We start from the raw sequence: 26,497 nt of genomic DNA, 5'->3' as shown, positions 1-26,497 counted from the left end.
CACTAGGTCGAGCCTCCTCTCTGATGGCCAGAGTCAAATTCCTAAGCCCAATTAAGACTGCCACTGAGGAAACACCCATAGTCCACTCCCTGTCCCACTAATCCTATCCTCTCCAATCACAGAAACAATGCTGGCGCTCAGAGCCTTCCCTTTATCTTGCCACACCCCTCAAGGGCCCTACTTTGCCCCCAAGGAGAGGCAGCTGCAAAGACCACAGACACTCTAATTTACATAAAATTATCTCACTCCTTTTTATTTAAGATTTTTTTATCCAGTTAGTAAAAGAAAGATGTGTCTCTCTTTATACATATGTACAAGTTCAGTTATAAAAATAGACAGCACATTCAAAGAGAAAAAAGGCTTGGCATTTTTCTGATTCCCTCTAAACAGCATCTGTACATAGGAGTCTGGGTTTGAGCAGAGGAATCCTAATGATTTAAATTAAATGATTCCCCTACAACCTCTACTCCAAAAAAAGGTTTAAAAATCAATCTATCTAAACTCAATTCTGCGATTTTCAGGTGTGCAAATTAGAGGCTAGCCTGCCCAAAAGCACCTGCTCCACCAGGGACATTAGGCAGAGGCAGGCAGAAACACCTCCCATGCAAACACCACCCCTTTGCCTCTCTTGGAGGGCAGCAGGCTCAGGCTGGTGGGGCTGGGGCGGGAGGGTCAGTGCCAAGCTTACCCTCTCTCTCCACCTCCCTCCTGCTGTCCCTTCCTTTCTCAGTGCAATACAGACAGTGCATACAGCCAAGCAGGGGGCTGAAGGGCAAGGGTGGGGAGACTGTGCATTCAGGATGGGCAAAGGGAAGTCTGCAAGAGGAGCAGTGAGGATGTCCTGCTGATTGAGGTGGCTCCTGGTCTCTTTACTGGCTACTGAGAGTCCCTTGGGTGGGAGCTGCTGCTACTGTTGCTGGTGGGACCTGAAGGTTCTCTGGTATGAACCATGCAGGACAGGGGAGGAAATGCTAGGAAAACAACTGCCTGTGGGTACGTTTCCTCTCGCGTTTGTCATCCTTCTAAGCCACCACATTGTCTCACACTCACTGCTCTCTTCAACAATGACACTCTGGCAAATGGGGTTTGAAGACCTGGGGGGCTGCCCAAAGACTGTGGAAACCAGGCACATGATTTCCTCCCTTTCTAGCCCTACAGGAAATCACAGCCTTAAGAGAAATCTCCACTATGGAAGGCTCTTCACAGCGCCTGTGGAGCCTTTGCAAGGGACATGGTCAGAGCCAAAGAGTGGAAAGGGGATGGAGACAGTGTGCCTGAGCATCTCAAGGGGGTCTATGTCAGGCCCTTCCCCAGTAAACAGGTTCAAGACTTGACCATAAAGTTCATCTGAGATGCCATGGGGCTGATCCCTGTCCTTGGCCCTTCTTCCTATAGGCAACCCCAGAGCACTCCTTTTGATACACAGGTGAAAAAGTGCTCACACCAACCACCCGCCTGTCTTTCCCTTGCTGCAACTGGTCATCTCCGCCCTCTGACTCAGGATGTGAGATGCTGCACTGGGCAAGTCATCCAAAGACCATTTGCAGGCTAGGGTTCTAGCCCCTGGTTTGGTTGAAGGAAGATGGAGGGCCTAGATGGTTACCATCCTCCAGAGGGGTTGGTGCCTTTGCCCTGTTTCCGGACCAGGGAGTCTGGGGCTAGGCTGCTGGTCACATGAAGGCTCTTGGGAGTCCCAGGAACATTATTTCCTTTGCTCAAAGGGGAACTCAAGGGAGAAGAGGCGCTTGAAGGTCCAAAGTCAGCAAGGCCAGCAGGCCGAACAAGGGACGTCTGCAGTGGACTGCTGGCGGAGATTCCTGAGGGGATGGAGAAAGAGAAATGAATAAGCACCAGTCCCAAGCGACCTGCCTTGGAGCCTGCAGTGTTAGTTACCAGAGTCTGGATGGAAAAGCGGTGGGGAATCCCTCCCTGTCTTCTTGCCAACTCCTTGGCACATCTGCTTTCTTTTCAGTAAGAGGGATAGGTTCTTAAGAGAAAACATTTACCTAAGCCTTCTCCACAATACTTCATCCACAGAAAGTAAATGTCATCTTGGCACTCTGGACAGAGCACACATTATACAATCTGGGATGCCAAGGCTGTAGGACGAGAGCTGTAACTTACTAGGTACTAATGCATGTTTCCTTTCTTCTTTCTTGGGATACCACATGTGATTAGCTGCTTTCCTTCAAAATTTCACAGAAGATGTCTTCTACTCCCCAGTAAGTCTGGCCAGTGGCACAGCCACCCCTGCTCTTCAAGCCCTGTCTCTTCAAGGACCCAGTTCAAATCCTCCTTCATCGGTGATGGCTCCCTGGGTTACAGTGAACTTTCCTTTCTCCCAGTATGAGCCAAATCCACTTACATCTAATAACATATGTCTAATATGTTTCTTCAATTGTTTCTTGTGTGCTGGTTTTACTTTCCTGAAAGAGAATCCTAAGTGCTTGGTGAGCAGACAAGTCTCTCCTTATCCACAGTGGAACTGCAGACAATCTCCTACCCAATTCTTTACCTTAGTGTCCACTTCCGGTTACCAAGCATTGCTGACTTTTCTTGTGCTGCTCTACCCCTGTGCTCTCTTCTCACTCCAGGTTTCCAGAAGAAACCCTGATGAGCATCATGCTCTGCCCCATCCATGGTGAGGCCCTGCCATGGCAGCCTTGACTACTGGCATGACTGCTGTTTTTCAAGGATGTGATGAACTGGCAAAGGGTTCAGAAACACTAGGCTAGGCAATCATAATTCATGTAAGCTGAGATTCCTGCAGTAGGAGAAAGGGGAGGTGAAAATCAACATTCACTGAGCACTCAGTACAGGCCAACCATTGTCTACTTGCTACAACAATCCTAAGAGCTAATTCTAAGCCAATGTTTTGAATGGGGAGAGAGTTCAATAAATGATCATGCTCAAATGTCCTGCATTCCATGGCTCTAATCATCCTTCACATGTCCTGGTCACAACTTCCTTTTTTTTGTTTTTTATTATAAAGATGACTGGTAAGGGGATCTTAACCCTTGATTTGGTGTTGTCAGCACCACGCTCACCCAGTGAGCAAACGGCCATCCCTACATAGGGATCCGAACCCATGGCCTTGGTGTTATCAGCACCGCACTCTCCCAAGTGAGCCATGGGATGGCCCACAACTTCCTTTTCAAACTGTCTCTAGACCCTCGTCATACACCTGCTAAGCTACTGTCCATCAGGTCTCGCCATGTCTTCTCAACCTTGACTCTCTCAGCTCCTCTTCAACAAAACCTGATTGACTTGCTCAGTTACCCCCAATATGCCTTGTTTGTTGCGAACTTTCTGTCACCAGTCCAAATCCTTCCCTATCCTTCTCTTTTCTGAATTCCAGCCTGGCAACTGCACCAGCAGATCCACGGTTCCTCCTCCTTCTGACCTACAACCACAATTAAGCCTTCCTTCTCTTTTCACTTGTCTGTATATTGCCTTCTATTGCTGGCAAACATATTCTGTGCACAGCTTCTCTATCTCACTTCTATTATACACTCAACAGCAGGGTCCATGTGTTTTATTTCTATGTACACAGCAGGTGCTTAATACCTAAGGTGAGGAATCACACAGCTGGATGAATGTCAACTATGCTAGCCTGGATTATTGAAATATGGGTCTCAGAAAAAAGCCTAGGAAGAAAAACAATTCTTGAAGGAACTGATTCAGGTAAAATTCTGAATGTTTAAGGTAGTACAGATTACGATTCTACTCTCTCTTTTCACAGCTACTTCCAATTCAAAGACAGCACTGTACCAAGTCACAAGGGCAAGAGGAGAGGTAAGACTGCTCAATGCAAAGAAGCAGAACCCCAGTCTGGGCTCTGGTGAAGTTCCCCACTGGGGTGTATCCTACATGTTCTACCTGGCAGAACACTCAATAAAATTTTGTCTGTTCCTGACCAGAATGGAGCCTGCAGCCACCCTGGGCCTCCGTACCTTTAGACACGTTGTACCCGTATGCAGCATAAGCAGCTGCAGAGGCTGCTGCAGCCCCTGCTTTGGCTCCTGCCATTGCGGCAGCACTGCCTGCTGTGGACTTCCGGCTTCGGCCTTTCCCTGCTCCTTTGGCTGTGCTTCCTGAACCTTTGGGGCGGCCTCGGCTTCGGGCTGAGTGACCACGTCCTACAGCTGGCATTTCCTGGATAGAAATTCCTGTTGGAACAAATGGGCCAAGAGGAAAAAAATGAATCTCTTCAAAATGTTAATTTAAGGGCTGGCCAGTTAGCTCAGTTGGTTAGAGCATGGTGCTGATAATACCAAGGTCCATGGTTTGATCCCTGTACTGGTCAGCTGCCAAAACAACCAAAGCAAAAAACCCAAGCACATTACTAAATAAACCCCAGGGATTTGCTACCTGGAATTGTCCTGCTTCTGCCATGGAGAGTCAACTTTTACTCCCAAGTTTTAAACCTAGAACTCCCTGAGAAACAGCAGCAACGCTGGGCTCCACACAACAAAGTGGGGAAAGGCCCAGAGAAGCTAATTTTCATTAAATACTAGCAAAAATCAGGGTGAAATATGAAAGACGGGATGACTTTTTTCTTAAACATCCAATTTATCTAGAAGTTTTAAATCTTTATAAAGTTCTCATTTCTCTTTCCCTAAACCTTCTCTTCCTTTCACTTGACAGGGCTATTGAAAGAAAAAGCCTATACAACCTTTTTGCTCCATTCTATTCTTCTTCAAAGAAAAAATAAAATGCCATTATCCTAGAAGAAATCAGGACTTACCCACAACCAAACCAATGCTTTTCTCAAGGCAGTATCTCCTAAGCTGTAGGAAATAGCAGCATCACTTACCATTCACTGTGTCTGAGACGGAGCCTGTTATGGAAGCAGGAGAGTTGGTGGCTCGAGACTGAGGGGCAGAAGAGGCTGGGTCATCCACTATGACCAGCATGTCACTGCTGCTCTCGTCAGGGGGAATGGAGCCAGTGTGCAGCTCACTGCTGATGGAGATCTAGATGAGGAAGAGCCGAGTTCACCAGTGCCCACAGCCATGGCCCTCGCTCTAGGTGACAGCAAGCCTCACAAGACTTGTCACTATCTGCCCCTCCTGCTTGGTTGTTGACGCTGAGATCCCCTGCTTTGGCTTCCAAGAAGCCAGCCTGTCCTCCTTTGTTTTTCTCCTTGTGGACCCCACATGCAACCCCTCCCTTCTACAAGGCAGGAGGACTCCAGGAGAACCAAAGGCTCCTCAGCCATGTGTCCCTTCTCCAAGGTCAAGATGCAGTCCCCACTGCTGTGATAAAAGCACCTAAAAGGAGCCTCACCTCACTGAAAGGACTGGGCATGGCCGAGTCTACGCTAATGAAGGAGTCGTCTCCATCAGCAGAGAGGTTGGAGTTATCAGCCGAGGGAACAAATGGGATCACCAGGTTCACACCTTCTTTTCTCCTTTTCCCATCCAATTCATCTTCCTTTTTCTTCTGTGAACACACAAATCAGAAAATACAGAAAAAGCATAAAGATACGCCCCAAGAGAAAAGTAGAATTAGGGGAAAAAAATGATAACAGAACTTTTATTCTTTACTTTATAAACTTCTCAATTAGCATATTTTAAGAAAGAAAAAACTCGTAAGGAAGGAGGAAAAAGATGGTTTAATAAGAGTTCATGTGCATTCTACCATAGTAATACAGAGTTTAAAGGTAGGCCATTGCACTGAACCAGAGCCATACCAAGCCTGATCCTCATGGGGCAACGGGCATGGCTAGACTCCAGCACATCCAAGCAGCAGCACTTATCAGGGCGAAATGAATGAAGTCCCACAAAATTGTGGGCCAGTGCTTTCAATATATTTTCTGCACATCTGTTTTTTGTTTGTTTTTTTTTTTAAAGACTGTTTAGAGCAGTTTTAGGTTCACAGCCAAACTGAGAAGATGCATGTCCTTTTTTGCTCTGAATGTTTTAAATATGCATAAGGAGAATGAAAGCCTTATATCCAAGGAATAATGGGTTGCTTCTGTCGCTATTTCCTCAATTTACATGTAAATTCTCAAGGGCTGAGTTACTGACCTACATTAAGTAGTTCTAGAACCAAGTTCAGTAGGGCTCTGTCACAGATTAGGGACCTGGAATCACAGAATGTGCTTGCACATATCTAGGCATTTCATCCACTCACTGCACCACTGCATTTGTATCTACACCTCTAGTAGGGTTAATATGGTTACGCCTTTGTGCGTTTATATTTTTACTGGGCAGCTATTATTTTATGCTTAGAACAGGGATGATATCTGATGCAAACTGTAAACCCTAAAATGTCCTATGTGAAAAAAACACCTTTTCTTCTTTGATATTGTTTCTGAATGTTAAAGCTATTTTTATTTTAAAGAGTAGTAAGTAATGGGTTAGATGGTTGAGAGTGGAGTCATAAAAGAGAGCCTGGGGAAATGGGTAGAGACGGCAGCCCAGGCTAGGAGGATCCTGATCCTTCATTCCTACGATTTTTGATCTTAGTAAATAAAGTGAGTACCACAGCCATCCTTCAGGATAAAAAGAGTTCTGCTTAGAGCAGGTCTAATCAAGAATGTAAATTTTTTTTTTTTTTTTTAAGATGACCGGTAAGGGGATCTTAACCCTTGGCTTGTTGTTGTCAGCACCACGCTCAGCCAGTGAGCTAACCATTCATCCCTATGAAGTATCCGAACCCGTGGCCTTGCTGTTATCAGCACTGCACTCTCCCGAGTGAGCCACAGGCTGGCCCTAAGAATGTAAATTTTGCAACAGGAAGAACTTACACATCTACTAGAAGATGATGATGTTATATAGATAGGCTCTTGGGCTCCTGACCATCAATGTCATATTGCCACAGGGACATGAGACCCAATACAAGCTTGGACAAGGGGCAAAAGCCAACTTCCACTTAGAACAGTCTGAAAATATAGCAGACAATATGCTTCAGGCAAACCAAACAGGCCAGGAATATGGGGCATGGACAAGGATGGGATTTGAGGGCAGAGCCATAGAGACGCCTGAAGCTCATGTGGCTAACTTGTTCAAGATTAGGAGCCCGTCTAGGGCTGGTGAAGATGGGAAGGATAGTACAACCCAAAGGTAAGCCGAACCCATCAGAAAAAAACAGAAAGCAAGTCAAATGGTGCCAAACCACAGCCCTGGGTTATAACCAGTTTGGAACCTAGTGAGAACTAATGGGCTGACTCTTACTCAGAGTAAGTCCTGAAGGTCTCATTTCCAATTTACATGTCAGTAAAGACCAAGGATAAGAATTACTGACATGATACTTTAGTAGAAACAGCAAGATAGGGAGAAATGTAGGGAAACAACAGCCCTTGCCTGCTAGGCTCAGGCAGGAAGAGTCAGAAGGGAGACACAAGACAGCTCAAATCCGTGATGTGAATTGGAGAAAAACAGATGAACAGACTGGCCAGGGATTTATTTTTCCAATGGCATATGACACTGAATTGTACACTAGCAGAATTATGGTGGAAGGAACTATTAGGCCTTTTCTAAGATTCTATGGAATCTAATAATATATTTAAGTAACATCCATGTTACCCACATTTTAGCCTTATGCTTTGTATTAGCCCTGACAAATGGTTTCCATCATTCAACTGTGAGCACTGACAGGGTAGATCTGTGTGGCAAGTACATGTCTACCAAGGCTGCATTTCTCCTGATCAAACATCCGTCAGCCTAGAACTGCTGCTAATCACACACAGCTGGAGCTGGATCCCAACCAGTATCCAAGACAATAAGCCATGTACCCTGAAGCCTTTTCTGTAAGCATCCCATGTCCCACCAGCCCCTACCCGCCACCCCAGGCTGGAGATACCTTCTCTGCATATTTTTCCCGCTTGCGCTTGCGCTCTTTCACTCGGTTGGTTTCCTCCTGCTGCCGTTTCTCTTCCTGCCGCAGTCTCACTACCAAGAAAATCAGAAGATCTGATGAAGTACCTGTGGCAATCATAATCCTCATTTTCTGAAATTAAGGTGGCCATATCCTCTGACGTTTATGTTCCGAGGTATGACTTCTACCTGTTTAAGACAGATAACGTGATTTTCTAACTCTGAGAAAGAACAGAGTTCTTGAATTCTTGACAGCTTTTGGGTTCAAGCCATGATTCTATTTAATTATTATGAGCTTTGCCTTGTCTCTCCCCACCCCCCTTTCCTTTTCAGCCTTTTAATATCTCTGCATTGCACAGATCAAGTGTGGTTGTAGAGTTCCAAAAGGTTTTTGGAAAGCGCTGGCAAATGTGAGCTTATTTTCTGATGTAATGCTGTGGAAGTCCTCGGAAGCTCACAGGATAAATCTGAAACCCAAACTTCTCAAAAGCCAGAAACACATGGGAGAAGGGTTTATATGGTTACAATAGTGTGCTTCTCCAACTTCTCCATAAAAACATTTCTCTGGGCAGAAGAGTAAATTCGTTACTGCCGAGGAATGAGCATAGCCTTCCTTGTGCAAGCTAAGCTTATTTGAAGTTATATTTACTTCTAAAATACAAATTTCGGCTTCTACTCCACAACAAATTCTTGTTTGGTTTTTAACATAAAGTATTAATATAAAAATGTTTCTCTCCAAATATGGCATTTGGCTTTGCCTACCTTGGCACACAGCCAAATACCCCTTCCATTCTCAGATGTGTGGGGCTAGAGAGGAGAGAGCAGAAAGCGGTTCAGAGTACATACGTTTCTTCTCCAGCTCTTCATCATCTAGAAGAAGACTAACCACCTCTTTGGGTTTCAAGGTATCTGGTTTGAAGTTCCCACCCGAAATCACCATTCGCTGAATCTACAAAAAGCAAATCAAAACATCACCTCCAGACATCCATTCCCTTATGGCAAATATCCACAAAGAAATATACATCTTTTCAAACCGCTACTCAGGTGAGACCTATTTCTTTCTCATTCATCTGACTGGCTCTCATTATTCATCCAACAGAAGGGAAAATGAGAACTTCCTGGCTTGGGACTGCTAATTGATAGCTAGAAAATCCAATAATATTGAATCAGGATGGAAAAAAAACAAAAAAATAATTTCTTTGGAAACCAGCAAATTTGGCATACAACTCAGAGGTAGATAAGGTAAGAGTACTATAAGGCATGGCCAGGGCAGTCAAGACTGCTACTATACAAGACCTGATTTTACTTTCTATTGAGAAGAAATTCCAGTTTCTTCATGACCAATGAAAGGCAAAAGAGTCTTAAACAGTCTTAGTCTAGTCAATGTGGTAGGACTTCCCATTTTCTCTGGCAGTACAGTAATTCTTTTTCCCTGTGCTTACCTCACTCTTCTCCTTGGCTCTCTGTAGAATGCGCTCTTCAATGGTGCCTTTACAGATTAGGCGGTACACAGTAACCTGCTTTGTCTGCCCCAAGCGGTGGGCCCTATCCATGGCCTGCTGGTCCACAGTGGGGTTCCAGTCGCTATCATAGAAAATCACCTGCACAGCAGGATGAGAATACAGCAAAAACTTTAGAACTCTCAGGGCAGAGCAAGAAATTCTGAGAGCAATGCAGCCACACTTGTGTTTGCAATTGTCTGGTGTCAACAGGGTCAGATTCTTTCTATGATATTAAGATAAGATATAAATCTCATAAGACCAAGTCACTCTTTCACTTGCCCAGGACAAAAGACACACTCCTGACTTTTTTCCATAGTCTTCATTTAAAAACAGGGAGTGGCAATAATATTAAGTTAACATTTAGTGCAGTCATTATTCTAAATGTATTAACTTACTTAAATCCCACAATCACCATGATTTAGGTACTATTAAGACCCCCATTTTACAGATCAAGAGACTGAGGTACAAAGGAATTAGAGAATTTATCCAAATCACACAGCCTAAATAAGTGGTGGGGCTGAGATGTGAGGGATGGGAAAGCCTCCTCTTTTAACATTGGGGTTACATGGAAAGAGACCCCATGAATTCCAAGGACAGAATGGTTATAGGGTTCCCTGGAAGCTACTTCTAGTTTGCTGAACAAGAAACAAACAACAACAAAATGTACTACCACCAAGTGATCCTAAAACCAACAGACTCCTTGGTCCTCTGCCCTTGAGGCTACTATCCAACACTGTGGACCTCCTGAAAGAATCCCAGTTCAAAATGGCCCTCATCTCTCATGCATCTTCCTCTATATCCAATCAAGTCACCAAATCTAGCCAGTGCTTCTTCAGAAATGAACCTGTCCTTTCCAGAGTCCCACTGTCACCATCCTGGACCAGGCCCTCACTACCTACATCTGGATCACTAGTGCTCTGTTAGATCAGCAGGCTTCCTAGATCTGTCTCTTTCTTCTTCCATTTACCTTGGGTATTACAATAGGCTATTCCATCTCTCTGCTGGCTATGCCCTAACACGTCAAGTCCAAAGTCCCCGAAATAATCACGCCCTCCTATACTGAGCCAACTTCATTACCCCTTCTTTCTTAACACAAATATGCCCCTCCTTTTAGTCAGATGGGTCTCTTCAGTATTCATTTATATTACATTGGTTTGTACCTCTTTTTGCTTGAGTTGTTTCTCTGACCTAGAATCTCTCAACTCTTCTATATTGGTCCTTTTAAGATTCAGTTCAAGCTTCATCACTTCCAGGAAGGCCACCATGATTTCTCTCATCTACAATGACATCTCCTTTTCCTATCCCTATGCCTACTGGCACTAGTGTACATATAAATCTCACTGAGTTCTCACAAAAACCCTATATATATATCTTCCATCTTACAAATAAGGAAGAATCTGGCCTGAGATCACAGTGAGTGGCTGGGCTGGGGTTTGACCTAACAGTCTCCCTCCACAACCTGTACTAGTAACAATGCTGCATTGCCTACCTACCTTGGGCCAAGTCCCCACTTAATCACTGACTATCTTCTATGGGCGTCCAATTATTTCATGTGTACTTTTTAAAAGAGTGAGTCATTCCTGAAACTGTTTGTCTATGATGCTTTTCCCATTTCTTAACACTATTCCTAAGTAATTTATTTATTTTCTCACTTAAACATGGAAGCAAAGAATTCAGAGCTTTGGTAAAGATGGACAAAAGGCATCTGCATTTTCAATGCTCTTGTCTCTACTAATAAGGACCTCCATTGGCTCTTTCTTATGGTGTCCTTTTTGTCTTGCTTTTGTATCAGCACCGTACTCTCCCGAGTGAGCCACGGGCCGGCCCTTGTCTTGCTTTTGTATGAGGTATAATCCTGCAATTTTTAGCATAGGTTGGAATCCTTGAGGAGAAAATTGCCAACTGCCAGCCAAAGAAAAGGTCATTGTGAAAGCTTATTATTATTCCACAGTGTCTACAGACTTAAGATCTGGAAGTCCACAATGCTTGTCACTCTACAGGAACACAGGGACCTGACCACAGGACTTTTTGGAGTTTCAAATGGAACATGTAAAATTCTGCAAAGTCCGGTTTAAACTTTTATGGGGAACAAAGAAAGTTGAGGACAGAGTTAACAAAAAAGAGACCTCCAGTTGGACTGGGAGTAACATTACTTGCACAACATACCAAAATGACTATATGTAAACTGAGGGCTGATGTCACACCCAAACAACAGTACCTTGAGCTTGAGCTGTCCAAGCCTAGGCAATGGTTCAGCAAGAATTCATAATGGAGAGGCGTACATTCTGAATAATTTGACAGGAATTGCCTTAACATTTAAATTTTTTTCCTATAAGTCTCAGTGGCAACCAAATCTGATTCAACTTGAGGTATTCTGAGCTCACAACAATAAGAAGATTAAAGCCTAAGGAAATAGGTTTAAAATTTAACTTCAAAAAAATCCAAATTTAGTGGATTAAATGAGTTAAGTGGGAAATTCGGGAGAAAAAGAGGATAAAATAGGATTCTGTTTAGAAAAATACATAGAGAAGGGCCAAGCCCGTGGCGCACTGGTAGAGTGCTGCGCTGGGAGCGCGGCGACGCTCCCGCCGCGGGTTCGGATCCTATATAAGAATGACCAGTGCACTCACTGGCTGAGTGCCGGTCACGAAAAAACGACAAACAAAATAAAAAAAATTAAATTAAATTTAAAAAAAAAAAAAAAAAAGAAAAAGAAAAATACATAGAGAAAAAGAATATGAAATATGTATAAGCTAATAGGTTAAAACAAGAATATGAGTGGGAGAACCAAAAAACAAGGTAGATGTATGGTTATTATCTAATTTGACAACCAAATGAATACTGAATCACCCATGATGTGAAGTGGGGAGGGGTGCTGGGGAAGACAAGGGACCACAGCGGGAGAGATGACCTGTATTTAGTAATCGTGTTTATGGAGCTCAGTGAGATATTCTAGAAAAAAACAAATAACAATTAAAGGACTAGAATAAGTGACTTAACCAGGGAAGATTTAAGCACATCAATTCTACAGAGCGTGGCCCAGCAATGACTAAGGGGAAATATATTAATAGTCAGCACCTTCATTAAGTTGTAAACACAAAGCTGAGCAGGCACTGAGAAGGGGAGCAGGGGAGAGGGTGGAGGAAGGTGGGAGTTGCGATGGGGTGGGCGTGCCTGCCTATATAGGTCAATAACAGGGAGTTTCAGGGGATAAGGGAGTGAAATGGAAAACAGGAAAATTTCTAGAGGAACAACTAGAAAAAGTTGGACTAACACTTGGAGGGTGGAGCTTTCTCTCCCAAGAGAATGGGTGGATGTTCAGCCCTTGGGAGAGCTAAAAGCTGTATGGGCTTCTCATACTGCTACTAAGGGGAAAAAAAGCTCCTCATTCTCTCTACACATATGCATTTACAACAGGTCTGACACAGAAACAAAAACAAACAGTGCAGTTTATTTTATTTTATTTTTTAAAAGATGACCAGTAAAGGGATCTTAACCCCTGGCTTGGTATTGTCAGCACCACACTCAGCCAATGCGCGTACCAGCCATCCCTATACAGGATCTGAACCCATGGCCTTGGTGTTATCAGCAACGCACTCTCCCAAGTGAGCCATAGGCCGGCCCTAAACAGTGCAGTTTATAACAACCCCTCACTAAACAGAGTCAAATGCAAATATATCCCTACTCTAGGAAGAATACACAAAGAACACAGACAGTAAGGGCCAGCTACTATTTGTCACTTGTTAAAATCATTATTTTACTAATAGAGTGGAACAAACGGTTTACAAATACATGTTTACATAGGTATTCTCAATCAGGAGACATTAAGTCTTTCCTGACATTTTAGGCTGAGTAACTTCTTCCTTGTCCATAAATGGTTCTGGGGATCTCCCAAAGCTAAATAAATCTCAGGGCAAAGGAAAAATGTCAAGACAAGCAGCTAAACCTATTGTTTCTCTAAACACACACACACACACACCACACACCACACACACACACACACACACCACACACCACACACACACACACACACACCACACACACACACACACACACACACACACACACCACACACACACACACACACACACACACACACACACACACACACACACACACACACACACACACACACACACACACACACACACACACACACACACACACACACACACACACACACACACACACACACACACACACACACACACCCCCCCCCCCCCAAGGTATTGCAATCTTGCTGTCCCATTTTTCTTTTCTTCTTCTTCTTTTTTTTGGAAGCTGGCCAGTACTGGGATCAGAATTCTTGACCTTGGTGTTACAAGGCTGCAGTTTGCTGTCCCATTTTTCTAAGGAGTATTTAGGACTTTCTAATTTACAAGAGAATCCCCAAGCCTTCCCCAAGATTTAAAATATAAGTTATTTTGGAATTCAGAATACAGTGCATTTGGAGCCTCTCTTTAGTCCCCAGGATGAAAAAGGAATTCCTACGTCTATTTCTCTAGCTATGGATTAGGGGCCTAGACCTACTTTGGTTCTTTGTGGCTAGCAGGAGCTCCTTATCCCCACAGGGTAAACTAAATGAGCCTTGGAAGTATGATGCAGATCTCCCCCTTTAAATCTGCTTATTTTCTTGACCCTCAAGAGGAACTATTCCTTAAGAAAACGATAGACCAAACCTGAGACAGGCAAGCTGAGAAGGGAAATACATTTTAATAAAATAAACTTATGCTAGATCTCCCCAGTGGCTTCATCAAGCCTCATGGTCTTAAATGTCATCTATGACCTGGTAATCCCAAAATACATCTTCAGAACCAATCTTTCTCCTGAACTCCAAACCCTGCTGCCTGGGTGACACTGCCACTTAATGTCTGATACTCCTAACTCATCTTCTTGCTTCTTCCTTTCTCCCTATAGTGTTTTCTTTCCTCCACTCCAGACAGAAGCCAGAGGGATACATGTAAAACCCAAGCCAGATCATGTTACTCTTCTACTGAAATTCTTCCAATGGGCCCCCATCTCAAAGTCCTTACCATGGCCTACTAAGCCCTACATGATCTACTTCCACAATACTTGTCTCATACCACTCTCCTCCCTCACTGATTCTGTTCCATGTACACTGGACTCCTTGCTGTTGCTTGAATATACCAAGCACGTTCTCACTTCAAGACTTTGTACTTATCTCCTCTGCCTGGAGCACTCTTCTTTCTGCCAGATATATGCTTGGCTTGCTTCCTCACTTTCTTCAGATCTTGGCTCAAATGTCACCTTATCAGAGAAGCCTTAACAACCCATATAAAACAGCAATCCCTGATTATTCTATCACCTGCTATTATTTTTCTTCATAGCATATTACATAATCATAATACATATTATTATTTAAAATTTGTTTATACTATCTCCCCCCCCCCAGCTCCCAATAAAAAATGTAATTTCTGGTAACTATGAGGACAGAAATGGAACTTCGTTTTGTTGTGTGCTAAATTCCTAATGTCTAAAACAGTGCTGGATCCTTGGTGAATGCTCTTTCAACATTTGTTGAAGAAATGAATGAACAAATGAACAAATGAACGAATGCATCAATGAACAAACTTTTCCAGGCAATAGAAGTACAAAGTTATGATACTTCCTCCCATTGATGAGATTAAAGTCTAGTGTGTAAAATAATTACTTACAATATAATATGATTAACTTGAGTAGAAGGAGGGGTCTGGGAAGGAATGTTGACACCTGAATGGGGTTTTAAAGAACAAACAGAAGTTTACCAGGTTAAAGAGGAGGCTAACAGGAGGATGATCTAGGCTGAGGGAATAGTTTATGTGACAGTATGATACAGCGTGGAGTGTTCAGGAAACTACATGTCAATCATTATTTCTGGGACATTAATTTTGCAAGTGAAAGTGGTCTGGCAGTTAGATTGGAAAGGTAGATAAAGGCCACAAGTGAAGAGCTTTGTATGCCATTCAAGGGAGCTTACACTTTATCTTATAGCTGACAGAGAGAATCCCTGAAGAGTTTTAAGGAGTGGCACGGTTAATAAAGAAGGGTATAAATAAACCAACAAGAGTAGCAGCATAGCAAAGAATGGATTTGGATTAACAGGTATGGAGCTGGGGATTGACACAGGAGTCCAAAAGATCAGCCAGGAGAAAGTGATGAAACTTTTACTCACATTGAGAGTATAACCACACTGGGACTGTATGAAATCCTTTAAAAACAGAACAAGCAGAGAACCAAGAGGAACAAGAAAGGCAAGATTCTCCTATCTGACATGACATCAAGTGAGCAACCATATCAGAGAACCCATAAGAATAATGTCTACTACCAATGACAGCCTTCTCATAAGATGACAGAGACTGACGATGTACATCTACCGAGCTATACCTTCAGCAGTCCTCAGGCTCTGAAGCCTTACCCCACCTGGTTAACTGGCAGAAGAGGTTAGATGCCAAAAATGGACATCCGGGTCCTATGATTTATAGTTAGTGATATTACAGAACCTCTTTTCCATTCTTGAAGGCAGGTAGTTCTATGGTGTAGTAGTTAATAAGGAAAAAGAGTGGACACAGCCTAGGAGTGGAAACTGAGAAACACAGGATCTAGGTCCAGCTTTGCCGCTGTTGAGTCTATTCAAGCCTTTTCACCCCTGTACCTCATTTCTCCATGACCTGCCTGAGTTTGCATCTTCCTCATACTTCTGGGGATTCTGATGCTCTCTATTTCATAGAGAAGCACCACATAGTGACATTTTTATAGTCATGACTTTTATAAAACAATTCCCTATTTCTCTATTTTTAAATCTCATGCTTGCTGAAACTGTTATTAAATACATTTGAATCCTGAGAATAATTCTGAGATTCAAAAGGAATGCTTTATTCTTCTCCCGTTCAGACATGTAGGTTATTCCTTCAAGGAGACTGGGCATAAAAAGATGGATACTTTGTTTTTATTATTTTTTTTTTTAAATTACCAATTTCATTGCTCTCAAACCACCTTTTGAAGTTTAGGATACAAAAACATAAGTTTTCCCAGTAATGGAATAATGCATAAGAATAATGAAACAATCCATTTTGATTTGGTCATTTATAGTTCCTAGAACAAATCTGGATGGAATGATTTTTCCCCTATCTTTTTCACTGACGTATCCCAAGTGTCTAGAACAGTATCAGACATATAGTATGCATTCATTAAATATTTGTTGAATGAATGTGCAAGAAACTTATTCAAAGAGAATGAGTAGAAAATCCCCAAAGGAAAGCTAAAATGCTCCAGTTCCATTCAAAGAGTGACAATGGTCTTTTTTTTTTGTCAGCTGTCTGGTACAGGGATCAAACCCTGGACCTTGGTGTTATCAGCACCACACTCTATGCTAACTGGCCAGCAAAGAAATAAAAAGTTTATGACACAAAGAAAAGGGCAAAACAAACTGAGTAACATATTTATAGCAGAAAACCTGCATATCCAGTATATTGCGCTGTCGTTACTTACTGTATCTGCAGCAGTCAGATTGATACCCAGTCCTCCAGCTCGTGTGCTTAACAGGAACACAAAGATGTCATTCCTGAAGAAAAGGAAGGGATATGTTAATAGGAAAAACTGAAAAGAAAAATGGTATATGGCAAAAGAAAGGGCTCTCTGAATACAGAACACAGAGTCAAAGAATTTTGGTGGTTATCTAGGCCTGATTGACGTTTTCTTGAAATGGTGTACAAAGGTGCTCTGTTACTAAAATCAAATGATGGAAGACATCTTCCAATCTGCAGATAAACTTTTGCTTATACTTGCTTAATATGAAGATTGATAGGCTATACAAGTTTAAACATGTAGCATATATAACAAAAATATGTTACCATGGAAGTAGAGACCACTTTCTATGCAACAGTCATTTTTTTTTTTTTTTAATATTTTTTATTTTTATTTTTTTAAATAAAGGTAAAGGGGTATCTCAATCCTTGGCTTGGTGTTGTCAGCACCACGCTCAGCCAGTGAGCAAACCGGCCATCCCTATATAGGATCCGAACCTGTGGCCTTGGTGTTATCAGCACCGCACTCTACTGAGTGAGCCACGGGCCGGCCTTGCAACAGTCATATTTTTAACAAGTTATACCATTCCTAGTTCTTACAGAGGGGCCAAATATATTAGTATTTCCTGGTGTTTCCCCCGAGATTCATGACTTTCAATAGTTTGGAAAACTAATGATTATTATTCCAAAGCACTAATTTTAAGATGAAGAAAGTGATTTCCAGAAAGATGACCCAAGGTTAGGACTAACACCCAGACCATGACTTCTATGTGCTAAATTGAATTTAGGATCAATCCATGAAGATAGGCTGGGAGTCAAGTACTTTTGAGTGAATGCCAACACAGTCCTTACATAGAAAACAATTAGATATAGTTTTCTTGGCTTCCTTTTATATCCAACACCCTTTTAAAGAAACAGAATTATAAATAAACCCCAGCAGGTGCCACTGTCACTCATTCAGGCAATAATATTTACTGAGTATCTTCTCGAACAGGGCCCATGCCAGATCACAAAGAGCAAGGCTTTTGACTGTAAGATTCATCTATGTACACACATACAAATAGGGGCTCAGTTTTAGCCCAGTTAACATACATAAACCTTAAGATTATCTTGTATTTTCATGTTCCTGCCACCTTAGGGTATTTCTAAAGGTAAGGGACCAAATTAAACTGGTGAGCAAACTTGACAGTACTCTAAATCCCTTTTCTTCATGTGTATAGTGAGGAATACAACTGAAAATTCATTTAAAATAAGTGTCAATGAAATTGAGGGTCACACCTATCATTGGTCATATTAGTTTGGTGGATCTGGACTGCATTAAAGAAATTAATTAATTAAAGAAAAATAGGACAGATTAGAAAATATTGGGGTAAGTACTGTTTTGTGAAATTTCAGACATGATATATAGGTACTACATCACAATGTAAAATGAATTTTATTCTGTGGGTTCTAGCAAAATAAAAAAAAAGAAAAGCAAAAAAGAAACACTGACATCAGGAGCTCTCATCCCTTCAGGCTATTCTTCCTTGGTAAAGTCACCTGACTGCTGAAAAGTCTGTTTCCCAGACTATAAAATGAAGATGCTATGCATACAGCTGAAGTGACTAACTGATGACATATCAACAAACATGAATATCAATGAAGGAACTATTTTGAAATAAGCATTCTGGTTAATCATTAAGCTTGGTAGGTCCAAGTAGAAATCTGCCCATTATTTGCATTCAATTAAACACAAATTTCCTAGAGTGGGCATGAATAACAGAGCATATCTAGAGGCCTCTTGTAGGTCATGATTTCAAAAGCTTTGTATTCCCATAAAAGATGTACTAGTTTATCCTTGAATTTTATCATGAGGTTTAATATTTCATAATTTATAAGATGTCATGTTTTATGATTAAATCATACAGGGCAAACCAAAACGTTGAAGGACATCTGCCAATTTACTAACATATCTTCCCACAGTTATAGAATGATGTAAATGGAAGCATGGTACCTCACAGGCCCAGGGAAGAATATTTAACCACAATAAAGCTTCAAGTAAAGATTGAGGTTTTTAGGGCCATACTAGTCTCTAAAGAATAACCAATCCTTCCCACTCTCATACTATGAAGATTGCTCTTGCCTCATAAATCTTCCTCTCTAGCTTTGGTGGGTGCAGAGGCAGCAGGGTCAGAGGCTTCTCTCTGATCTCTGTGTAAGAGCTGACAGAATCGTCCAATGGCAAGAACTTTTTTTTGTAATTCCTGATGAGCCCAGAGTCTGAGTATGGGGTGAGGATGGGGGTGGAGGAACAGGTATGGGACTGGGAAGGAGGTACAAGGCAGCTGGGAAATACAACAAAAGAAAGGGTAGAGGTAGAAAGATGGGTCATTTCCATAGTCAGGACAGGCAGAGAGTAAAGTCCCCAGATGTGGTGATCACTTACAAATAAGAACTATATACAGAAAAACACTAGTGGAAGTAATATAGGTAAAAATAAATTAGTAGAAAAACTTATAAATATAATGGTAGAAAACATTTCTTTTGGGTATCAATTATGTACTAAGAAGATGCCTTCTGATGATGAGGTTTATGATATGTAGCACGGTTTGGCTATATTCAATGAAATTTTATCATACTGCGATAGAAAAATAAAGATTACAGAAACCTCGGATTGTTATAACCAAAGAAATTAAATTAGCTTCCATCCTAGATTATACTGCTGGATTATTCATAAACAAAAACACTAACTCAAACAGCTGAGAAGTTCCTTTCTACCTGATAAACCTAGTATTTATTGGTAATGTGAATTAATGTTTTAGAGATTCTGACTAAACAGAAGAAAACAAAATCCCAGAAGGTAACATGGTGATTTGGGTGCCCTCTAGTGGGCTGAAAAGGAATTTCAACTCAGGGTCCCTGCTGGAAGCCTTAGACACCAGGCTTCTAGATGGTCTGTACAGCAAAAAAAGTAGCAAAAAAAAAAAAAAAAAAAAAAAGTAGCAAAGGCCTAGGTCTCACTCTCATTCTTCTTTAATGACCCACTGAGGTCTCTTTGCACCCAAATACCCAAATAATGCTAGGCATATAGTCAATTGCAGTAAAGGCTTGTTAAATGACTGAAAAAGAACCAGAATGAAAAAAGACACTAGAGGTCTACAATATCATACCAAGAAAAATTCATGACATAGTCACTTTTTCTCAAGTTTTCCAAAGGGTCACCTGAGTAGTCAGATAATGGGATGGGGAGGGGGTGGTTATCTATTTGGTAAAGGTCTTGGGGTAGGAGGAAGGGAAGCAAAGGCCAAAGCACCACAGAGCAAAGACCTTGTAATGGCTTCTAGAATCATGCACTGGTCACGTATTCTGAATGTTGCCCAGTCAGGACATTCTGGCTGAACAGTCTTTAGTCTCAGACTTTTTCCTGGAAGGTTCCCTCATAAATAAATCTTGTATGAAGGGAATGTAAATGGCTTTTTATAGGAGTTCTTCTTTACTCTGGCTGACCTTTGAGCCATCAGGCTTTCCAGTTAAAACTACAACTTTTCCTTTTGATGTCTTTCATTAATAATAATGAAAATATGTGGCAAGGCATGCTTTTTTGTTTTCAAAAACACCTGTCTTTTCCTTTGTATTGGGCTACTGCAGCCACTCAAATTGAGTTGAGAACTTTTCCCCATTTGGAGGAGTCAGCTTGATAAGCTTCTGGTCAGCATAGACACAGTTCAGATTCTATGAGAAGTAGATTATTTTTAGCCAAAATCCCAACTTTCAGCATCTAGCTTTTAATGAAGGAAGGGATCAGAAGAAGACTTTAGTCTCTTTTTTCATTTTACCTAATATTAGATACAGGGTGTTAGAATGATGATTACCCAAATGCTGATTCTAAATAAACTCAATGCTTCCTAGGTAATTCTCAGTTATAGGATTTGCGGACTCAAGAACGTTTTCCTAATAAAAGCTGCGCAAAGTAAGACTTTTACTAAGTAAATATAGTACAATTTAACAGTGAAAAATACCATTCTTTTATTTATTTATTTTTTTGGTGGCTGGCCGGTACAGAATTGAACCATGGTGTTATCATCAGCACCATTAACCGGCCAGCTCTGAAAAACACCATTCTTTTAGAGCTAAGCTTTTCAAAACTATTGTGTGCTACTGGGATTGCTCAAATAACTGTGCTTCACAAGTTAAAAGAGATTTTAGAGGTAATAAATTAGATACATCTGCTGATTTTTTCCACTAAAAAGTTACTGTGAAATCTACTGAGCCCTGGATCTCACAGCCCAGTTTTCTGGGAATTGGGTTAGTCAGGAGAACAGCTGTAGCTCTACAGCTAAGAAGCCCAAATCACTAGAAGTCAACATACTACAGCTGTGGTTGGAGTTTAAATCAGTAGAACTTTTCTACAAAGCAATCAGACAATATGCATAGAGTCTTAAATGTTCATTTGCCTTCACCCAGTAATTTCCCTTGTTTGAGTCTATGCTAAGAAAGTAATCTAAAACAGTGACAAGCTCTCTATATACAAAGATATTCACTTAACATTTTAACAGTAGAAAAGTGGTGTATATATATACCCAGTGTAATGGAATACTGGTCATTAAAAATAATGATTGCATAAGCTGGTCTATTAGCCAGTTGGTTAGAGCATGCTGTTGATAACATCAAGGTCAGGGGTTTGGATCCCTGTATCAGCCAGCCACCAAAAAAAATTTTTTTTAATTTTAAAAATCAACAAAAAATTATGATTGCAAAGACTTCTTAGTGACATGTGAAACTGTTTATGATACAATGTTAAGTGAAAGAAATGAGGACACAAAATCATATCTACAATACACCAACTGTGTAAATATAATCATACACACATTAAAGACGGATACACTGAAATATTAACAGTAGTAGGATTATGCGTGATTTTTATTTTCATCTTTAAATATTTTTCAAATTTTGCTCAATACGCACTTACTGTCATATATAAAGACTCCAACTGCTACTGAAAACAAAACAACCCCCTAAATTTTGTGTTAACAAGATATTCAATTGTATAGTGGAAAAAAACACAAACAGTAATAGGAGAAATATATATTACTTAATGGCTTTTCTCATAATACACAACACACACCACCTCCTACCAGTGGGCCCACATTATAGATACTTCGGTATGACTGAGGAAAATACAGGCAATCTGGGGAAAACATACAGTCTCCAGATTTTGTACACAAGATTCCTGTCAGTTGAAGCTCTCAGGATGGAGTAGGAAGGATGCAGCAAAATACACTGAACTGGTTTCAGAATCAAAAAAATGATGAAGATCACCTGGCAAACTTTTTATTCCCTCTTTTTTACCATAACAATGTGGTAAGCTAAGAGGCACTGCTATGCTCTTAGCAGTGCTATATGTGTTTCAAATAACTTTGACTTTGGAATCTGCTGATAACTTTTGTGAGGTGAGAAGCTAGGTGACGCCACCCACACAGTTGCTCCAAGATAACAAACTTATATAGGTTCAAAGTAGATCTTCCCCTCCATTGTTGGTCAAACAGCCACCTGGAATTCTGGTGTATAGTTTTAACTTAGGAGTATTGGCCTAACTGGGTAAACACTATAAACCAAAACATCAGGATATATCTCCTTACCTGTACTCTATTGTAAAGAATAGCACAATAGCAAACATTCTCAATCAGATGGCATTCCATGTGGAACTGTGAATGTGTTTTATGCTAAGTTATTTATGTCTGAATTAAACCATGCTTTAAAACTGAAATGAAAGATATTAAAAATTGTAACCTAAATACAGATGTCTATGTGCTTAATTTTCTTCCCAAGAATTCAAAAGTTAAATATTAACAGGCCATGAAATTAAAGGCCAGAAAGTAAAAACTGTTCTGATCTACGGACATTAAGATCTACTTTGTTCCTAAGTTCTCCAGGTCTAGGGAAGAAAATTAAGAGTGGAATTCAGCAGACCTATCACTAGTGAAGCTTGGCTTTCTCCTTGGAGAGAGAGCAGTAACCAGACACTGCTTACTACAAGGAGAACCTTCACTCAGGATAATTATGGCTCTATGAATCACCAGTATTCAGCAGGTGGTACTTGAAATTTCACAGGCTCATTAGCAAGTGGAGAGGTACTGTGGCTGAGAGCTGCCATATGAATACATTGCACACTACTGCAACTTGTCATAATGCTCTGTACTGCCATAATGCTAGAAGGAAAGTAGGAAAAAGAAAGGTATTTTTCCTTAAACTTGTACAAAATGAAATGCAGAAACAAACTAAAAATCAACTCTAGGACAACACCCAAAGATGGCCACTGTTAACATTTAGGAATACAGCCTTGTGAATTTTTTTTCTATATACATATTATCCATTGAGGAGGATCTTGATTCACACCAGAAATCGTTTCTTTTAGGGCCGAGCCCGTGGCGCACTTGGTAGAGTGCTGCGCTGGGAGCGCGGCAACGCTCCCGCCGCGGGTTCGGATCCTATATAGGACTGACCAGTGCACTCACTGGCTGAGTGCCGGTCACGAAAAAACGACAAAAAAAAAAAAAAAAAAAGAAATCGTTTCTTTTATTACTCAAAGAAACAAGCACGGGGGTGTTAAGAAAGCATATTTCAAACATACAAAAAAACTGGTATATTCATTCTCTCATTCTTGTTCTCTCATTCTCTCTCTCTCTTGCTTGCTCTCTCAGACACACAGATCTGAATCATTATAAGTAGATTTAGCAACCTTTTTTTTTTTAAAGAAAGATGACCGGTAAGGGGATCTCAACCCTTGACTTGGTGTTGTCAGCACCACGCTCTCCCAAGTGAGCTAACCGGCCATCCCTATATGGGATCCGAACCCGTGGCTTTGGTGTTATCAGCACCACACTCTCCCAAGTGAGCCACAGGCTGGCCCTAGCAACCTCTTAAAATGGTAGGAACTATATTGACTACTTAACAATCCGAGATGTACTGGCATTTCCTTTAAACATATCATCTCAAGCACTAGAGGAAAATCAAAACAATTTTTGTAATTCCCATTAAAGTTACCTGTTCTGAAAATCAGCAACCATGTCCCGCCTCTCTGAGATCTTGGAGGAGCCATCAAGCCTCATGTAGGTATGCTTCCTGTAAACCATATATTCCTGCCAATCAAGGTAAAAGGATATAATAAGTCTGATGAAAATTACTATATTCTAATTCTCACAAGCATGTACCCACCTTCTATCTCATCCATACTAGGGGCAACTCATTATTTCCAGAATGAGGAGAAAGCAATCCCAAAAGTAAAGGAACTTAATTTGTAAATGAGTTTACTGCCAATGTATTAAAATCGAGGGCAACCTAATGACTACAACCACCCTCAATTTCAACTTGGAGACCAGTCTTATTTCTGCAGATTTCTTTAGGTTTCATGAAAACAAAACAAAACAAAACAGAATGAAATCCTTAAACTAAAATGGATTTTCAGTGACCAACTAGATGTTTTTCACAGCTGTGAATATATCTAGTTTTCTTTCAGTGAGTAACATTCACCCTAATGTGTTTCCCACAGCAAATCCTTGCTGCCCACATCTTTGAATTTACAGCCTAAGCTTCCTTCTCCCATCGGAGGATTCAGTGCTTGTTATGGGAGACCTAAGCATCAGACTGATACAGAAGACAACGTGATTTTCACGGCAGAGAATGTTCTTGACATCATCTGTAAGAGGAATTACAACTTTTAAGAATGGAGATGAGACTTCAAGAGATGCAATGGAGAGAATGTCTCTCCATTCTTAGAAGCTGAAATTCCTCTTACAGATGATGTCCAAATGAACACTGATTTCCTTTTTTGTTACTTCAAATTACACTGATCACAATACAAAAAGTCCATCTGTAGAGGACTATTAACAGAAGCGCAACAGCTGCCTATTTATAAGAAACACCATGAAAGAGTTATTTTGGTTCTAAAATAAGTTTTCTCTATGGAAAAAGACTCATCATTTCTACATTTGGGGAATGTTTGTGTTAATTAGTTTTCTGTGCTCAAATGTTCTTCTATTTCCATATTCTCTGAGGTAGTTCTTATACATGGGTGGGCATTTCAGCCTACAAGTTTGCTGCAGTTTGGTATGGCTGTTGCAGCTATGTGGAGGCTTATTGTTAGAGTGAGTGAGAGCCAAGAACTTGGCAGAGGTCTCTGGCTAGGGCACCTGAGAAGTGAAGCTAGTCAACAGAGTAGAGAAGCTCACTGAGGCACAAACCTTCATTGTGTTTTATGTTGTTGTTTTTTTTTTAGTTGTTGTTGTTGTTAAACTCTTTCTGCCTCAGGGTGGTTCCTTAAGAGCATTGATAATCAAAGAAAGAAAATATTCAGTCAAAGTGAGATAAAAGTTCAAATTTGGTTGTATAGCACTGTAACGGGACTGGGTTAATAGCAGAAAAGTAGGGAATGTTTTGGATAAAAAGGAATTCAGGAAAGAGGGTGAAAAATGATAGCATAATGATAGTCTTTAGAGGCTCACTATACTTTGGCAGCTAATCCAGAGAATGTTGCAATCCATAACAACAAAATAAACTATATTTCGACAGCTCACAGAGAGTCATCCATCGCACAGACTGGAATTGTAACAAAAAGGTAAGCTTCTTGCACAGGCACTTTTTTGCCTTTTAAACCAGAACTTCTAAACTCATCAGATCACTGATAAATATATCTTCTTGTAAATCTTGCTGTTCACATATTTACATATGAAGGTCAGCACAACAGAGATATTAATCCTAAACCATAATCTAATCAACCCTGACTACAAAGAGTCTGTGTTAGTGGAATATTATTCAGCCTTAAGAAAGAAAAAAAAAAAAAAATCCTGCTATTTGTGACAATAGGAATGAACCTGGAGGACATTATGCTAAGTGAAATAAGCTAGACACAGAAAGACAAATACTGCATGATCTCATTTATATGTGAAATCTAAAAAGTCAAATTCATAAAAGCAGACAGTAGAATGGTGGTTGTCAGGGGCTGGGGGTGGGGGAAATGGAGAGATGTTGGCCAAAGGGTACAAAGGTTCAATTATACAGGATAAAAAGTTCAGGAGATCTAATGTACAGCATGGTGACTATAGTTAATAATACTGTATTGCATACATAAAATTTGCTAAGAGTGTAGATCTTAAATGTTCTCAACACAAAAAAAAGCATACCATGTGAGGTCATGAGTATGTTAATTAGCTTGATTGTGATAGTAATTCCACAATATATACATATCTAAACATCATGTTGTCTACCACAGACATACACAATTTTTATTTATGAAGTACACCTCAATAAAGCTGGAGTGGGGGAAAAGCTTCAAAAAATGATTCCAATAGATACCCTAAATTAGCAGCTGAGAACAACTGTTGTAGAAGGAAGGCATGACAGAGTCCCTTTGAACCATGGTATTTAGCATGACCCTCAGATGAGCAGCACTGGAGTTTGTTAGAAATGCAGAATTGAGGGCCGGCCCGTGGCTCACTCGGGAGAGTGCGGTGCTGATAACACCAAGGCCCCGGGTTCGGATCCCATATACGGATGGCCGGTTCGCTCACTGGCTGAGCGTGGTGCTGACAACACCAAGTCAAGGGTTAAGATCCCCTTACCGGTCATCTTTTTAAAAAAAAAAAAAAAAAAAGAAATGTAGAATTGAGGGGCA

General features: G+C 40.9%; 1 protein-coding gene across 2 annotated transcripts in view; it reads right to left on the bottom strand.

Moving 5' to 3' along the window:
* Positions 1 to 208: 208 nt before the first annotated feature.
* Positions 209 to 26,497, bottom strand: part of INO80 (INO80 complex ATPase subunit) — a 126,171-nt gene continuing 99,882 nt past the window's right edge. For both annotated transcript variants that reach the window (XM_063091821.1, XM_063091822.1), the window contains 9 exons: positions 23,872 to 23,966; positions 16,814 to 16,886; positions 9,266 to 9,424; positions 8,670 to 8,772; positions 7,810 to 7,898; positions 5,290 to 5,445; positions 4,817 to 4,976; positions 3,954 to 4,169; positions 209 to 1,817 (listed from right to left, as the gene is read on the bottom strand). In XM_063091821.1, the coding sequence (XP_062947891.1) occupies positions 1,600 to 1,817; positions 3,954 to 4,169; positions 4,817 to 4,976; positions 5,290 to 5,445; positions 7,810 to 7,898; positions 8,670 to 8,772; positions 9,266 to 9,424; positions 16,814 to 16,886; positions 23,872 to 23,966 (1,269 nt within the window). In that variant the 3' untranslated portion in view covers positions 209 to 1,599. The remainder of the gene's footprint in view (positions 1,818 to 3,953; positions 4,170 to 4,816; positions 4,977 to 5,289; positions 5,446 to 7,809; positions 7,899 to 8,669; positions 8,773 to 9,265; positions 9,425 to 16,813; positions 16,887 to 23,871; positions 23,967 to 26,497) is intronic.

This window comes from Cynocephalus volans, chromosome 3 (assembly GCF_027409185.1).
Source record: "Cynocephalus volans isolate mCynVol1 chromosome 3, mCynVol1.pri, whole genome shotgun sequence".
Classification (NCBI taxonomy): Eukaryota; Metazoa; Chordata; class Mammalia; order Dermoptera; family Cynocephalidae; genus Cynocephalus; species Cynocephalus volans.
The sequence above is the reverse complement of the archived record's forward strand: the minus strand, read 5'-3'. Positions and strand labels throughout refer to the sequence as shown.